The following is an 18,870-nucleotide window of genomic DNA, read 5'->3' on the forward strand; positions in this document are numbered from 1 at the left end:
ATTGGTGGGTATATATACTGAGAGCCTCCAGTCGGACTGATGGGGGAGGTAAACACTGGTGGGTATATATACTGAGAGCCTCCAGTCGGACTGATGGGGGAGGTAAACACTGGTGGGTATATATACTGAGAGCCTCCAGTCGGACTGATGGGGGAGGTAAACATTGGTGGGTATATATACTGAGAGCCTCCAGTCGGACTGATGGGGGAGGTAAACACTGGTGGGTATATATACTGAGAGCCTCCAGTCGGACTGATGGGGGAGGTAAACACTGGTGGGTATATATACTGAGAGCCTCCAGTCGGACTGATGGGGGAGGTAAACACTGGTGGGTATATATACTGAGAGCCTCCAGTCGGACTGATGGGGGAGGTAAACACTGGTGGGTATATATACTGAGAGCCTCCAGTCGGACTGATGGGGGAGGTAAACATTGGTGGGTATATATACTGAGAGCCTCCAGTCGGACTGATGGGGGAGGTAAACATTGGTGGGTATATATACTGAGAGCCTCCAGTCGGACTGATGGGGGGAGGGTAAAGGGGGGGGGTAAATGGTATATATACTGAGAGCCTCCAGTCGGACTGATGGGGGAGGTAAACATTGGTGGGTATATATACTGAGAGCCTCCAGTCGGACTGATGGGGGAGGTAAACATTGGTGGGTATATATACTGAGAGCCTCCAGTCGGACTGATGGGGGAGGTAAACATTGGTGGTATATATACTGAAGCCTCCAGTCGGACTGATGGGGGAGGTAAACATTGGTGGGTATATATACTGAGAGCCTCAGTCGGACTGATGGGGGAGGTAAACATTGGTGGGTATATATATACTGAGAGCCTCCAGTCGGACTGATGGGGGAGGTAAACATTGGTGGGTATATATACTGAGAGCCTCCAGTCGGGACTGATGGGGGAGGTAAACATTGGTGGGTATATATACTGAGAGCCTCCAGTCGGACTGATGGGGGAGGTAAACATTGGTGGGTATATATACTGAGAGCCTCCAGTCGGACTGATGGGGGAGGTAAACATTGGTGGGTATATATACTGAGAGCCTCCAGTCGGACTGATGGGGGAGGTAAACATTGGTGGGTATATATACTGAGAGCCTCCAGTCGGACTGATGGGGGAGGTAAACATTGGTGGGTATATATACTGAGAGCCTCCAGTCGGGCTGATGGGGGAGGTAAACATTGGTGGGTATATATACTGAGAGCCTCCAGTCGGACTGATGGGGGAGGTAAACATTGGTGGGTATATATACTGAGAGCCTCCAGTCGGACTGATGGGGGAGGTAAACATTGGTGGGTATATATACTGAGAGCCTCCAGTCGGACTGATGGGGGAGGTAAACATTGGTGGGTATATATACTGAGAGCCTCCAGTCGGACTGATGGGGGAGGTAAACATTGGTGGGTATATATACTGAGAGCCTCCAGTCGGACTGATGGGGGAGGTAAACATTGGTGGGTATATATACTGAGAGCCTCCAGTCGGACTGATGGGGGAGGTAAACATTGGTGGGTATATATACTGAGAGCCTCCAGTCGGACTGATGGGGGAGGTAAACATTGGTGGGTATATATACTGAGAGCCTCCAGTCGGACTGATGGGGGAGGTAAACATTGGTGGGTATATATACTGAGAGCCTCCAGTCGGACTGATGGGGGAGGTAAACATTGGTGGGTATATATACTGAGAGCCTCCAGTCGGACTGAAGGGGGAGGGTAAACATTGGTGGGTATATATACTGAGAGCCTCCAGTCGGACTGATGGGGGAGGTAAAACATTGGTGGGTATATATACTGAGAGCCTCCAGTCGGACTGAGTGGGGAGGTAAACATTGGTGGGTATATATACTGAGAGCCTCCAGTCGGACTGATGGGGGAGGTAAACATTGGTGGGTATATATACTGAGAGCCTCCAGTCGGACTGATGGGGGAGGTAAACATTGGTGGGTATATATACTGAGAGCCTCCAGTCGGGCTGATGGGGGAGGTAAACATTGGTGGGTATATATACTGAGAGCCTCCAGTCGGACTGATGGGGGAGGTAAACATTGGTGGGTATATATACTGAGAGCCTCCAGTTACAATAGGACTGATGGGGGAGGTAAACATTGGTGGGTATATATACTGAGAGCCTCCAGTCGGACTGATGGGGGAGGTAAACATTGGTGGGTATATATACTGAGAGCCTCCAGTCGGACTGATGGGGGAGGTAAACATTGGTGGGTATATATACTGAGAGCCTCCAGTCGGACTGATGGGGAGGTAAACAGCTCTCGGGTGGGAGGTAACATGGTATATATACTGAGAGCCTCCAGTCGGACTGATGGGGAGGTAAACATTGGTGGGTATATATACTGAGAGCCTCCAGTCGGGACTGATGGGGGAGGTAAACATTGGTGGGTATATATACTGAGAGCCTCCAGTCGGACTGATGGGGAGGTAAACATTGGTGGGTATGAACATTGGGGAGGTAAACATTGGTGGGTATATATACTGAGAGCCTCCAGTCGGACTGATGGGGGAGGTAAACATTGGTGGGTATATATACTGAGAGCCTCCAGTCGGACTGATGGGGGAGGTAAACATTGGTGGGTATATATACTGAGAGCCTCCAGTCGGACTGATGGGGGAGGTAAACATTGGTGGGTATATATACTGAGAGCCTCCAGTCGGACTGATGGGGGAGGTAAACATTGGTGGGTATATATACTGAGAGCCTCCAGTCGGACTGATGGGGGAGGTAAACATTGGTGGGTATATATACTGAGAGCCTCCAGTCGGACTGATGGGGGAGGTAAACATTGGTGGGTATATATACTGAGAGCCTCCAGTCGGACTGATGGGGGAGGTAAACATTGGTGGGTATATATACTGAGAGCCTCCAGTCGGACTGTTGGGGGAGGTAAACATTGGTGGGTATATATACTGAGAGCCTCCAGTCGGACTGATGGGGGAGGTAAACATTGGTGGGTATATATACTGAGAGCCTCCAGTCGGACTGATGGGGGAGGTAAACATTGGTGGGTATATATACTGAGAGCCTCCAGTCAGGCTGAAGGGGGAGGGTAAACATTGGTGGGTATATATACTGAGAGCCTCCAGTCGGACTGTTGGGGGAGGTAAACATTGGTGGGTATATATACTGAGAGTGGAGACCTGTGTACAGTCCACTGATACCAGTATAACACAAATATCACCATCATATGTAGCATTCTATCATCTATTTCTGAAATACCTATTAATAATGTGTTGTGACCACCACAACACTGGTATACTGAAGTACACACAACATGGAGGCCAATTAAGCTCTACTTCATTGTTACAAGGATACCAGTACAATAATACTTGGCCTTCAAGGTGCAGTACATAGGTGGCTGGGTAGGGTACTTTCACCTAGGTGGCCAGGGTTGGAATCCGGAAATGGATCAACGATTTGATTCCTATTGGGTCGCCAAATGAACATGTTAGATATTTAGGGCTAATTTCTTTGAGAACGCTCCAGTTCCTCCCAGAGTATAGACTTTAGGTATGGATCGATCCAGTTATTTAAAAATGATTTTGCAAAATAAAGTTTACCTGTACATGAACTTTTCTGTAATGTGTTGTTTATATACAGCTGATACAAAATCCAATACAAGTCAATAATTAATGCACTCAGAGTAAAAATTTAAAAACTTTCTTATCTGCTGAATACAAACTAATCAATTCATTGTGTAAATGTTATTCAAGTTTTAACATAAAGACTTTCTTGTTAGGATTTACCTAGTTAATCAATATGATTAGTGAAACTCCCTTTCTCATACCACCGGCACCCTAGAATTCATGTCAATTTGCCTAAAAACTAATTTTGAAGTAGATTTTATCATTTTTGCTATGCCCTGTTATTAAAAAGCTGAGATGAAAATCGGTACACTTCCAATAGAAGCATGAACTAATGCCTTCATCAAGCACACAAACTTCATGGTTAAACTGGAAAACCTGTATTTAAATTAAAACTTGATGGAGTGTTTTGTTAGATCAGATCTCACTTTCACACACAATGGAATGGAGTATCAGATGGTGATAAGCTTTAAAAGGCAACTTCAAAGGTAAATCCGGAGTTATCCGAAGGAAAGCGATCCAGAGATATCCAACCTGTGATGTGATATAGCTATAAAACCTTCCATTCATTCCAATATTTTCTCACAAGCTGATACAAAAATATTGAGTTTGGCCACAAGGTAGGTTTCTTTACCTTTGACACCGCACCACTATTACCCACAGGTAACGTACATTTCAGTCATAATCAGATTTGTAATTTTGTCATTTGTTATAAAATTTGAGTTAAACATTTTCATTTTGAGAATATTAAAGTTTTTACATTGAACAATATAAATACTAGAATTTTTAGTATGGAATTAAACGTCTTGATTACAATCCATATTAAATCTAAAATTTTAATTTACCACTAGTTGAAGGTTCATAAAACACCCAAATTGCAAAATCGGCTGACAGGACCTTTTTCATGTGCCCCTTAAAACTGTACATAGCGCTGGGAGATGTCTCCATAGCTTTGACACGACAAATCCATCTGATACTTATAGCCCTGGAATTAATGTAGAATGACTTTACATGAAAACCTGCCAACACCTATAACTGTGGGTCCCACAAACATAGATTTACTACCAAACAAGCTTATAAAGCAGACGAGCAGACGGACAAAGGGGCGAGAGGTATGTCCCCCCTGGCTGACATTTATAACTTGGTTTAGGGGGGCATGTTAATGGTGATATCGGAAACCTGGCCCTCCGAAGTGTCAACACCATGGTGGAGTCCAACACTCCACCTATAAAAGAACATTCTGACATCATAGGTTTTAAACTTTTCAATAAATTACAAATTTTATCAGATTCGTGTTGACATTGTGTCTGAATCGGTTTTGTCTGAAAAAGAATTTGAGATATAAATCTGGACAATTTACGGTAATTTGTGGTGAAGATTTTATATATACTAATCCTATTGTAATGTTACTCCAGCATTTAACACACAAACTGTAGATTTATAGCTTGTGGTCCAATATCAAATGGAGCCACACAAATCAATGATCATCAGAGTCTATACTGCAGCTTTAAACGACACCTGACAACGCCAAACCTAAATCGTCTTTTAATTGGTCGAGAACAGTTTCAATATGGCGGAACAGAATGATCAGATCTACACGGAACTAAACAGAACCTTACTTAAGATACACATTACAAACATAAAGATAGAAGAAAAAAATGGTTGATATGCCAGCACATTCTTCTGCTCTCTCCAATACGCTGCTTACGATTGTATTTCTGAACAAGGCAAGAGATCAAAAACACAAATGCCAACTCAATGATCAGAAACTGTGATTAGAAATGTATATATTGCAAGTTCAAGTGAAACACACATGTGACAGACATGTACAAAGATAGCACAGGAAGGAACAGTTCTTCTGCACGACAAATTCACATAAATCATTGTATGCATTCAGCATGCGTTATTGACAATTGACTAGTGACCCAGCTACCAGGGGGTACTGTAACCCCATAACTACAGACAAACGACTAGAGACCCAGCTACCAGGGGGTACTGTAACCCCATAACTACAGACAAACGACTAGAGACCCAGCTACCAGGGGGTACTGTAACCCCATAACTACAGACAAACGACTAAAAACCCAGCTACCAGGGGGTACTGTAACCCCATAACTACAGACAAACGACTAAAAACCCAGCTACCAGGGGGTACTGTAACCCCATAACTACAGACAAACGACTAGAGACCCAGCTACCAAGGGGAAACTGTAACCCCATAACTACAGACAAACGACTAGAGACCCAGCTACCAGGGGGTACTGTAACCCCATAACTACAGACAAACGACTAGAGACCCAGCTACCAGGGGGTACTGTAACCCCATAACTACAGACAAACGACTAGAGACCCAGCTACCAGGGGGTACTGTAACCCCATAACTACAGACAAACGACTAGAGACCCAGCTACCAGGGGGTACTGTAACCCCATAACTACAGACAAACGACTAGAGACCCAGCTACCAGGGGGTACTGTAACCCCATAACTACAGACAAACGACTAGAGACCCAGCTACCAGGGGGTACTGTAACCCCATAACTACAGACAAACGACTAGAGACCCAGCTACCAGGGGGTACTGTAACCCCATAACTACAGACAAACGACTAGAGACCCAGCTACCAGGGGGTACTGTAACCCCATAACTACAGACAAACGACTAAAAACCCAGCTACCAAGGGGTACTGTAACCCCATAACTACAGACAAACGACTAAAAACCCAGCTACCAGGGGGTACTGTAACCCCATAACTACAGACAAACGACTAAAACCCAGCTACCAGGGGGTACTGTAACCCCATAACTACAGACAAACGACTAAAACCCAGCTACCAGGGGTACTGTAACCCCATAACTACAGACAAACGACTAAAACCCATACCAGGGTACTGTAACCCCATAACTACAGACAACGACTAAAACCCAGCTACCAGGGGGTACTGTAACCCCATAACTACAGACAAACGACTAAAAACCCAGCTACCAGGGGGTACTGTAACCCATAACTACAGACAAACGACTAAAAAACCCAGCTACCAGGGGGTACTGTAACCCCATAACTACAGACAAACGACTAAAAACCCAGCTACCAGGGGGTACTGTAACCCCATAACTACAGACAAACGACTAAAAACCCAGCTACCAGGGGGTACTGTAACCCCATAACTACAGACAAACGACTAAAACCCAGCTACCAGGGGTACTGTAACCCCATAACTACAGACAAACGACTAAAAACCCAGCTACCAGGGGGTACTGTAACCCCATAACTACAGACAAACGACTAAAAACCCAGCTACCAGGGGGTACTGTAACCCCATAACTACAGACAAACGACTAAAAACCCAGCTACCAGGGGGTACTGTAACCCCATAACTACAGACAAACGACTAAAAACCCAGCTACCAGGGGGTACTGTAACCCCATAACTACAGACAAACGACTAAAAACCCAGCTACCAGGGGGTACTGTAACCCCATAACTACAGACAAACGACTAAAAAACCCAGCTACCAGGGGGTACTGTAACCCCATAACTACAGACAAACGACTAAAAACCCAGCTACCAGGGGGTACTGTAACCCCATAACTACAGACAAACGACTAAAAACCCAGCTACCAGGGGGTACTGTAACCCCATAACTACAGACAAACGACTAAAAACCCAGCTACCAGGGGGTACTGTAACCCCATAACTACAGACAAACGACTAAAAACCCAGCTACCAGGGGGTACTGTAACCCCATAACTACAGACAAACGACTAAAAACCCAGCTACCAGGGGGTACTGTTACCCCATAACTACAGACAAACGACTAAAAACCCAGCTACCAGGGGGTACTGTAACCCCATAACTACAGACAAACGACTAAAAACCCAGCTACCAGGGGGTACTGTAACCCCATAACTACAGACAAACGACTAAAAACCCAGCTACCAGGGGGTACTGTAACCCCATAACTACAGACAAACGACTAAAAACCCAGCTACCAGGGGGTACTGTAACCCCATAACTACAGACAAACGACTAAAAACCCAGCTACCAGGGGGTACTGTAACCCCATAACTACAGACAAACGACTAAAACCCAGCTACCAGGGGGTACTGTAACCCCATAACTACAGACAAACGACTAAAAACCAGCTACCAGGGGGTACTGTAACCCCATAACTACAGACAAACGACTAAAAACCCAGCTACCAGGGGGTACTGTAACCCCATAACTACAGACAAACGACTAAAAACCCAGCTACCAGGGGGTACTGTAACCCCATAACTACAGACAAACGACTAAAAACCCAGCTACCAGGGGGTACTGTAACCCCATAACTACAGACAAACGACTAGAGACCCAGCTACCAAGGGGTACTGTACCCCATAACTACAGACAAACGACTACTAGAGACCCAGCTACCAGGGGACTGTACTGTAACCCCATAACTACAGACAAACGACTAGAAACCCAGCTACCAGGGGTACTGTAACCCCATAACTACAGACAAACGACTAGAGACCCAGCTACCAAGGGGTACTGTAACCCCATAACTACAGACAAACGACTAAAGACCCAGCTACCAGGGGGTACTGTAACCCCATAACTACAGACAAACGACTAAAAACCCAGCTACCAGGGGGTACTGTAACCCCATAACTACAGACAAACGACTAAAAACCCAGCTACCAGGGGGTACTGTAACCCCATAACTACAGACAAACGACTAAAAACCCAGCTACCAGGGGGTACTGTAACCCCATAACTACAGACAAACGACTAAAAACCCAGCTACCAGGGGGTACTGTAACCCCATAACTACAGACAAACGACTAAAAACCCAGCTACCAGGGGGTACTGTAACCCCATAACTACAGACAAACGACTAAAAACCCAGCTACCAGGGGGTACTGTAACCCCATAACTACAGACAAACGACTAAAAACCCAGCTACCAGGGGGTACTGTAACCCCATAACTACAGACAAACGACTAAAAACCCAGCTACCAGGGGGTACTGTTACCCCATAACTACAGACAAACGACTAGAGCCCCAGCTACCAGGGGGTACTGTAACCCCATAACTACAGACAAATGACTAAAAACCCAGCTACCAAGGGGTACTGTACCCCCATAACTACAGACAAACGACTAAAAACCCAACCAGCTACCCCAGGGGTACTGTAACCCCATAACTACAGACAAACGACTAAAAACCCAGCTACCAGGGGGTACTGTAACCCCATAACTACAGACAAACGACTAAAAACCCAGCTACCAGGGGGTACTGTAACCCCATAACTACAGACAAACGACTAAAAACCCAGCTACCAGGGGTACTGTAACCCCATAACTACAGACAAACGACTAAAAACCCAGCTACCAGGGGGTACTGTAACCCCATAACTACAGACAAACGACTAAAAACCCAGCTACCAGGGGGTACTGTAACCCCATAACTACAGACAAAAACGACTAAAAACCCAGCTACCAGGGGGTACTGTAACCCCATAACTACAGACAAACGACTAAAAACCCAGCTACCAGGGGGTACTGTAACCCCATAACTACAGACAAACGACTAAAAACCCAGCTACCAGGGGGTACTGTAACCCCATAACTACAGACAAACGACTAAAACCCAGCTACCAGGGGGTACTGTAACCCCATAACTACAGACAAACGACTAAAAACCCAGCTACCAGGGGTACTGTAACCCCATAACTACAGACAAACGACTAAAAACCCAGCTACCAGGGGTACTGTAACCCCATAACTACAGACAAAGACTAGAAACCCAGCTACCAGGGGGTACTGTAACCCCATAACTACAGACAAACGACTAGAGACCCAGCTACCAAGGGGTACTGTACCCCATAACTACAGACAAACGACTAAAAACCCAGCTACCAGGGGGTACTGTAACCCCATAACTACAGACAAACGACTAGAGACCCAGCTACCAAGGGGTACTGTAACCCCATAACTACAGACAAACGACTAGAGACCCAGCTACCAGGGGTACTGTAACCCCATAACTACAGACAAACGACACCCCATATAAACAGACAAATGACTAGAGACCCAGCTACCAGGGGTAATGTTAACCCCATAACTACAGACAAACTGACTAAAAACCCAGCTACCAGGGGGTACTGTAACCCCATAACTACAGACAAAACTACTAAAAACCCAGCTACCAGGGGGTACTGTAACCCCATAACTACAGACAAACGACTAAAAACCCAGCTACCAGGGGGTACTGTAACCCCATAACTACAGACAAACGACTAGAGACCCAGCTACCAGGGGGTACTGTAACCCCATAACTCTACAGTTAATTTATAGCATTGTTTGGGATATGCCTGACATTTCCTTAACTCTTTTCTCCTTATATATAATAATATGAACAGGAATTAACCACATGGCATGGGTATGATTTGCAACATCACAACAGCATCATTAGCTGATGAACAACAAATATGCTTATGTTAGGCAGGAACAAAGGGCAATAACTCTGTATATACACAGGCATGAAACAAGGGGCAGCAAATGCTAAGGCTGCATGGAGACAGAACTGGGACTAAAGAATCCATTCCTAGAAAGCTGCTCTTAATCTTTTTGAACTTTGACCTATATTACTCAAGGACCCTGATAATTTCCCAGTGTTTCATTGTCTACAACCAAAGATAGTCCAAATGACTCTAGTTAACATGGTTTTACTATACCACATGAATTATAACAATTCTTACTGGTATCCGGTTTTGGAGATTACAGACAGGGTATAATTTGTTGAGTTGTAGACTAATCTTTAACAGGAGATATATTGGTAAGGTAGGGTATGGTACTGTAACAGGCATCTATTGTCCAGTAAGGAGATATATACTGTACAATTATGGATGATATTCTTATGACCCAGACTATCTAATCACTAACATTCAACAGACCTGCTATGTATAGTGACTATCACGAAAAGTTCATGTAAATCATAAAATCTCAAGGAATAGAAAATCAGAAAACTAAATACTTGAACAATTCAGGAGAAAATCTACACATAACATTTTTTTTTCCAAAAGACCCTCCAGCATTCAAAGGTCCATGTTATAGAAGTGTTTTATGAGATTTTGCATCACATCCACAGCCACGGAAGCCACCAGATCCAGAAAGGTGTCACTATAAATCCAAATTTTGAAAGTATTTCATGACTTCTGTCTAGAATGATGGAGGCACAAATTGTAGAAGGAATGATTTTGGTGAGTCACTCAAAATGAACATTCTTAATTCATCAAATTTCCCTAGGAATCTGGATATCATCAAGGGCAAATGATTAAATGCAGAATACAAATAAATATTTATTAATAAAATTTGTGATATAAATTCATTACCTAATATTTGTATATCTTGGCCGAACCATTATCAACCTACATGTTACGAATGAGAGAGACTAATTTTTGAGACAATTTCCTAATTCTTCTATTCACAAATAATTCCTCCATTCCATATGTCCTTTGAATAGTCAATCTAACCAATTCTGTGCTTATTTAGGACAGTAATCACTCTAAACTCTCACAAAATAAATGATTGGATTTGACAAAGGTTTGGAACAATCTGACCCAACAGTAAATACATGGCTTTAATGAAAGTGTCCTTAATTTGCTTCATTATGGGACAATAAGCATTGAATGCTATGAAGCTATTCAACAGGACTCGTTCCAAAGTCTGGTATGTTACATACTGAAAGTGGCATTGATTGTGGTTGATTTAGAGGGCGGATTACAGATATACTATAATGAGTAACGTTCTTATATAATACAACATATCTCCCTCACAATAACATACATAAACCTAGTCGGTTTCACCAGAAACGCCTGCACTTTACAGACAAATATGAAAGGTAATAACTTCAGATGAAACACCTGGATGTTTAATTGTCAAATCTACCAACATAAAACAGACAAAATTGATAAAAAGACAAGATAAACAAATATTTAAACACTTTATGTGGTGCAGATGTTTTATAGAAAACTTTTATTATATCAATGTAGAATTCCAATAATACCTGAGAGTGTTTACTTTATAATAATTACATACTTATCTCTGCTTTAACCTGCAGGTCTGTGTCCTAATGGACATGTACCAAGCTTTTCTCTGCTGATTTATTTATAATGAATGTCAGGGGCATGTTGTGGATTTCAATCAAAATATCTTGATTAAATAATTTGATAACAGGTTTTGCCTTGATTGATATTTCCTGTCCAAGATAATTTTATGATTTAATGTCATGGAAGAGAAACTGTAGAATTGATTAGATTAAGGACAATATGTGCCAAGTAATGTCTCTGTTTGCATGATTTAGACTTGTATTGTCTATCTTTTCTTAAATTAGACCTTATACAATGGAGATAGAGGTAGGTATAGGTCTTGTTTTCTTTGCCAGTTATATAATTACATTTTCATTTTATAGGAATTTAGGTTCCAAACACATTAAAACTAAATTGAGGTTGAACGGTACGCCATCTTTATGCCCCACCTGTAAGATAAGTCAAATTAACTCACTTGAACACATTCCCAGAGTTTCATATTTGATATCACAAACTTTTGTTCAAGTTAATGCAGCTGATAACCTACAATACCATTCTGTAAAACACTTTTCACGAAAATCTCAAAGGTTCACATATACTTCAGGTTCAATGGATGGAAAGACTAACAAAGAAAAAAACCATATATTTTGGTATCCATGGTAATGCGATGTTTGAGTAATAAGGTAACAAGAATTTATAGAGAGATATAAGATTGATAAAAAGCTTTAAGTGTTTTCTATAACTAAATTATCTTCTGTACTTAGGTAAACAAGATAGAGTGGAGCAATCTTTGAAAAGTTATTTATACCAGTAACTTGCCATATAAACTTAAATGTTATTTATACCTGTAACTTACCATATAAACTTAAAGGTTATTTATACATGTAACTTACCATATAAACTAAATATGTTATTTATATGGGTGACTTACCATGTAAACTAGTATGTTATTTATATGGGTGACTTACCATGTAAACTAGTATGTTATTTATACATGTAACTTACCATATAAACTAATATTATTTATATGGGTGACTTACCATGTAAACTAGTATGTTATTTATATGGGTGACTTACCATGTAAACTAGTATGTTGTTTATACCAGTAACTTACCATATAAACTTAAATGTTATTTATACCTGTAACTTACCATGTAAACTAGTATGTTATTTATATGGGTGACTTACCATGTAAACTAGTATGTTATTTATACATGTAACTTACCATATAAACTAATATTATTTATATGGGTGACTTACCATGTAAACTAGTGTGTTATTTATACCTGTAACTTATTATATAAACTTAAATGTTATTTATATGGGTGACTTACCATGTAAACTAGTGTGTTATTTATGCCTGTAACTTACAATATAAACTTAAATGTTATTTATATGTGTGACTTAACATGTAAACAACCTGGGTCTATATACCATGCTCTAATTATTGTTTTTGCTTCTTATAACTGTTGTCAATATGTTTTTGTTGTCAAAGTTTACTTATATGTCCCTATATTTGATTGAAATAAAATAATGCCACATTCATTTTTGTAATTTCGGAAGGAAATGGATAAAAAATTAATAAGATACCAATTCTCCCATTCATACTGAAATCTTAGAAAGACTGTTTACTGCAAAATTAAACTTTGGCATTTAAGTTTACATTTATCATTTATAGAAAACTTCTCTGCACTAAATTTCCCATTAAGATGAAATTTAACTTTTATCAAAATTTTACAAAGTAATTTCCTGCTTTTTTAAGTTTTTAATTTTCTGTAATTTGAGGAAATAAGGTTTCTAAATGTCGTCTTGAAATTACATTTAAATACAACATTGGATTTAAGTAAGGTACGTGAAATAATCTGTATTTACTTCGGAATTAAAAATATTTATGTTGAGAAAATGAAGCAGCACTTGAGTGAAGTTTTGGTAGTTGCTATACCTTCCTGCCTTGTAGTACCAATTAATGTAAACACTAAACTTCCATTCCCGTCAAAAGAATCCTGGGCCAGTGAAACTTAACACAGGCAATTTGATTATCATGAAATTAAGGAACCTAGTGAATAAAATGTTAACCAAAACTACATTTACAAATGCTTTTGGAAGTAAAGTACTTGATCTTTGTATATATAGCATTACATACAATCTATTTCACTGAAAATTAACGCTGACCTCATTTTCTGAGCAAAATTATTGCCAATAAATTTTTCATGCTCACAAAAGCTTTGTAAAGAAATGATGTTGGCCTTTATTCTTTTATAAATATTGCCTTCTACTCAGACAATTTGTTATTTAAAGTGGTTATTTTAAGCAACTTGAAATGCTATTTAAAAAAATAAGTAGCGAATGCCATCATAATTTGAATTCGGAAGAGATGTTGAGAAACTTAAAGACTTTTCAGGTATATTTAAAAGCTGTGTAGGCTTATAGTTATCATCAAGTTTATAATTTCATTAAAATATCAACTCATCTCAAAGTTTGGAGAGAATTTCTCACCGAGACACATGAAGGATGTGGTAGTTTGGTGGGATTGTTTACCGTCAGATTCCTATCACAGAAAATCTAGACAAGTCACCCGAGCATCTCCATTCTGATGAATGTGCATGTTGAAAATTTAATTTCATATTTGACATATCAAGAAACAGCTTAACCAAAGCAGAAGGGCTGAGGCACTTCACATGATGTTTGATAAATTACAAATCCCGAGGTTAGATAATCACGACCCTGCTCTTATGCCTGAAGTACCATACACAGAGTGGTGGAGCACCTTCCCTAAAGCCCCCTACCCCTACTGGTGCCATTTCCTTAACGATGAACATCTCCGACTGGAGCCCATAGTCTTATCCCCCTTATCTGGGTTTCCTGGGATATCCACCAGATCCGGTCTTATGAACCTGTTTACGTAATCTATCAAGGTAAATCACTCTAAATTCTGTCATAAATAAACGGTTTCCTGGTGGTCGGTGATGTAACAGGCAGGGTATATCTAAATTTAGCAGAGGCAGATTTGTGGTTTTTTTTCTAAAGGAGACCTGAGTATTTTGTGTCCATCTGCCGATGGATTGCTGTGTTTTGTGGCATTTGAGAGTCAGCATCTGCCTGTGGACCAATGTTACTTATCAGTTCCAGGCGGGGACCAATTTAAATGACAGCAAAGGTGTGAATCGCACTTGACAGACAGATTTTTTTTTTTATTTGTGATTGGAGAAATATGGGGATGATAAGATTTGAAGCTGGAGATTGAAACAAGCAGATACATGTTTCAATTTTGTAGCTTAAGTTTTTGCGGTAATATTAAAAGAGTTGAGTGAGCCTAACCTAAATCATCCATCAGAATGATATCTATGACATGCAAGTTTGATTCCTCACTCTGCCGAAAAATTTCAATCTGCAAAAGTACACAGACTTGTGAGGAGTGCAATATACAAAATACAAACTGAGCAGATTGGAGCCTGTTATACATGTTTACACAGAGAGGAATGTAAAAGTGGTACATGTTGATTAGTTTCCAGACCCAGGTGTTGTCCCTTTGTTGTCCTTTAGTAAACTCCATACAGCTGAACTGGCTGGTACTGTATTTCAGCCATGTTTGTTTCTGCACATTATTACTAATAGCAAACTCAACACTTCTAATAAAGCAATGAAATATTTGATTTTCTTTTTTTGTTCTCATTCATATGAATTTCATACAAGGTTTGAGGAGAACTTACCAGGATTTTCAGGATCGTTTTGTGAGATGACCACGTCCCTCGGTGGAGCGAATCTGGAGGCGGCTGACAGGAATGATCCTTGCTTTCTCTTGGCATTCTCTGTTCTGGGCTTGATACGGTCCCTCTTGATTTGAGATTTCTCATAAGCATTCTGTACCTCATATGATCCTGGGGGCGGTAATTCCTATATAAAAAGAATGAACAAAAATAAAATTTATATTTTCATCCCGTTTACTCTTAAAGGCTAGATAATTTTTTTCTTAAAGAGAAATTTTTCTCAGTGTTTCTATTAAATGCACGAAACTAATTCATCACTAGATGCAATTTCAAACAAAATAAGATTTTTGTATTAACAAAATGACAAGGTAATGTGGAAGAGAAGGTAGCCAAATCAAAAAAGTGTCCATCAACTTATCACATATATTAAACCATGTTAGAAATTATTTTTTTAAGCTGAATGTTGAAGGTAACATTTGGATAACCGAGTTTAAAGCCGTAAAAAAGAAGAGGCACTTCTTGACTTTGAGAGTCAAATGTCGTTTGTAAAGTCTTAACTGATAGCTTACATATCTGTGTCTGCTGTTATTTCTATTTCTCACTTAAAAAAATCATTTTGTTATCACAGTAATAGTTGAGTTCACAACTGACTTCCAACTCAGAAACACTCGTAACCTGCCATCGATAAACCATTTTTTGCCAACTTATTTTGTGTAATTGGCAAAAATACCAAACTTCCTATATCAAGTTATACACAGTAGCAAATTAGATTTTCATACTTGGTTAAATTCAATTTCAGTGTACAGTTACCAGAAGTGTAGAGTCTATTGCAGATTGCGACTTTGTGATAAGTATGTCTGCACATGGCCGCTGCACTCTAAGGAGACATGTGCATATTTGTGTTACTAGTGACTGGGCTCTGATTGGCTACGTCGCCACCTAACGTCAACAGACACAAGCCCACTGTTTCCTGAGAAAAATGTGATATTCTCATGCACAGCCAAAAAATAATCAGAATAGACTGACATCCGATGGCATTTTATTACTTGACCTTCGTATCAATTTTTTATGCTTAATTGAAAATACATATAGTATTAATCACATTAAAATCAAAACATATCTTTTGAAAATTTCTTAACTGTTTTATTTTGATGTATTTCCTTCAACGATGATGTTATGTACGGGGACAAAACAAAAAATATTGGGTTTGACATATCATGATGGATGGCTTAAACTACCTTAAAAAACGAAGAACAAAAGAACATGCTAGGTAATTCTTTATTGTAGAAAATAAAACCTGTGACGTAGAAAGGGAACGGGAGCATGTGGATGGTTATAAATGTTAGGAGCCTGGCCTAACATTTGGACAGTTATTACTGGTAGTGGTAGGTACATCGTGTTTGTGAGGACAGGTGACGACCATCTTCCATTGTCTATGAAACGCGCTGTCCAACATCATCGCTCACCTGACTCTATCACTCTAAGGAATCATGTTAATCAAGTTTCAGGAAATAGTAATATGACTTGTATGTCACATATCTTGTAACTGCCATGGTAATTTGAACATACAGGTTTAAGTAGAAGATGAAAGTTAGAGTTCCAGATGGAAAGTCTGACCTACCATCACTATCTTGTAGCTGTACATCATAGAAATTAAACTATCAAGCCATATTTAGATAAATTAGGAGAGAGAAAAGTGAGACACTAAAATTGTATAGGATGTTTCCTGGGCCAGTCCTAAAATTGAACTATCATATTGAGGTCACATTGTCCATCTAATGAGGTAAAACTTTCCCCATTCAGGTCACACTGTCCTCCAATGAGGTAACACTGCCCCAAATAAGGTCACACTGTTTCTAATGAGGTCACACTATCCCCATTCAGGTCACATTGTGCCTCAATGAGGTAACACTCTCCCCAATGAGGTTAATCTGTCCCCAATAAGGTCACACCGTCACCCATGAGGTCACACTGTCACCCATGAGGTCACACTGTCACCATGAGGTCACACTGTCACCCAATGAGGTCACACTGTCACCAATGAGGTCACACTGTCACCCATGAGGTCACACTGTCACCAATGAGTCACACTGTCACCCATGAGGCCATGTACACTGTCCTCAATGAGGTCACACTGTCCCCAATGAGGTCACACTATCCCCAATGAAGTCACACTATCTCCAATGAGGTCAAACCATCCTCAATGAGGTCACAATGTCCCCCAATGAGGTCACACTATCTCCAATGAGGTCACACTATCTCCAATGAGGTCAAACTATCCCCAATGAGGTCACAAGGTCCTTAATGAGGTCACTTACACTGTCCTCATTGAGGTCACACTGTCCCCAATGAGGTCACACTATCCCCAATGAGGTCACACAATCTCCAATGAGGTCAAACTATCCCCAATGAGGTCACACTGTTTCTAATGAGGTCACACTATCCCCATTAATGTTGTCCCCAATTGGGTTTATTGTCCCCAATCAGGTCACAGATGACAATATCTACAATATTACATTGCACTGTCTCAGATAAAGAATACTTTATCTTCTAGCTATGCTGTCTCATTAATGTATTTAACTTGTAGTGTTTCAGGAAGTAATATGGCGGCCATGATTATAGACAATGATATACCATCAATCTCGTCACGATTACACATGTCAAGACCACTTTTTTACAACATTAGTTTCATATTCAAGTTTCCATTGTACAAGGTTGACATGCAGACATGCATACTAAAGGCCAATTAATGCCACCAGCCACTAGTGGGAAATGTAAAAACATGAACTATTATCATAAAACAGATTTTAACACTGCTACGCTTTTGACTTAACATGTGTAAATTGTAAAGTGACACACACGACTAGATGTAGGCAACAACTCTAATTAATAAATGCCTACATGTGCATTTCAAAAGTACACACTGACAGGACAAATTATGTCACTACCTTAACTGGCTAGATATATCTTGTGGGATATGCTCACACCTCTGTGATGAAAAACCTGTTGTAAGACACCAAGTAGCTGTCTGTACGGTGTGTAAAATTGTCTACTCAGTAATTAGGGTCACTGCACACCTGCCACGGCCCACCATACATGTTTATTCAACAAACAATTACTTAAAGCATTTAATTACTTTTCTTATGCATTGTGATAATAAGTAACAAAAATTATTCTTTCTTCTTTGCCGTCAATAAAACCAGCATTTTTATGTTTGTTTTCTTACCATGATTGATGCAGATAGAAGTTTTAAAGAGCTAATGATTTTATGGTTCAAAGTCAGAATAAGTAGATTTTTTGTAAAATCATCAAGATCGATGTACAATTTCTGGTCCAGAGAATGTAGATTTTGAGGTTGTTCATTGGTGTATACGGATGTTTAATTTCTGAGAAAGCTGGAAGAATGCATTAGTCAGAGAACAGTATAATGTAGTACATTATACACCATACTCAGGAAATAATGATGAAATATCACA

The 18,870-nt window shown here is 40.3% G+C and overlaps 1 protein-coding gene across 1 annotated transcript in view; it reads right to left on the reverse strand.

The window, feature by feature from the left end:
• The window catches only part of LOC138323342 (sperm-tail PG-rich repeat-containing protein 2-like), an 81,672-nt gene that overhangs the window by 26,768 nt on the left and 36,034 nt on the right, over positions 1-18,870 (reverse strand). Inside the window, exon 10 of the mRNA XM_069267895.1 lies at positions 15,398-15,581. Within this exon, the coding sequence (XP_069123996.1) occupies positions 15,398-15,581 (184 nt within the window). The remainder of the gene's footprint in view (positions 1-15,397; positions 15,582-18,870) is intronic.

This window comes from Argopecten irradians, chromosome 5, assembly GCF_041381155.1.
Source record: "Argopecten irradians isolate NY chromosome 5, Ai_NY, whole genome shotgun sequence".
Lineage (NCBI taxonomy): Eukaryota > Metazoa > Mollusca > Bivalvia > Pectinida > Pectinidae > Argopecten > Argopecten irradians.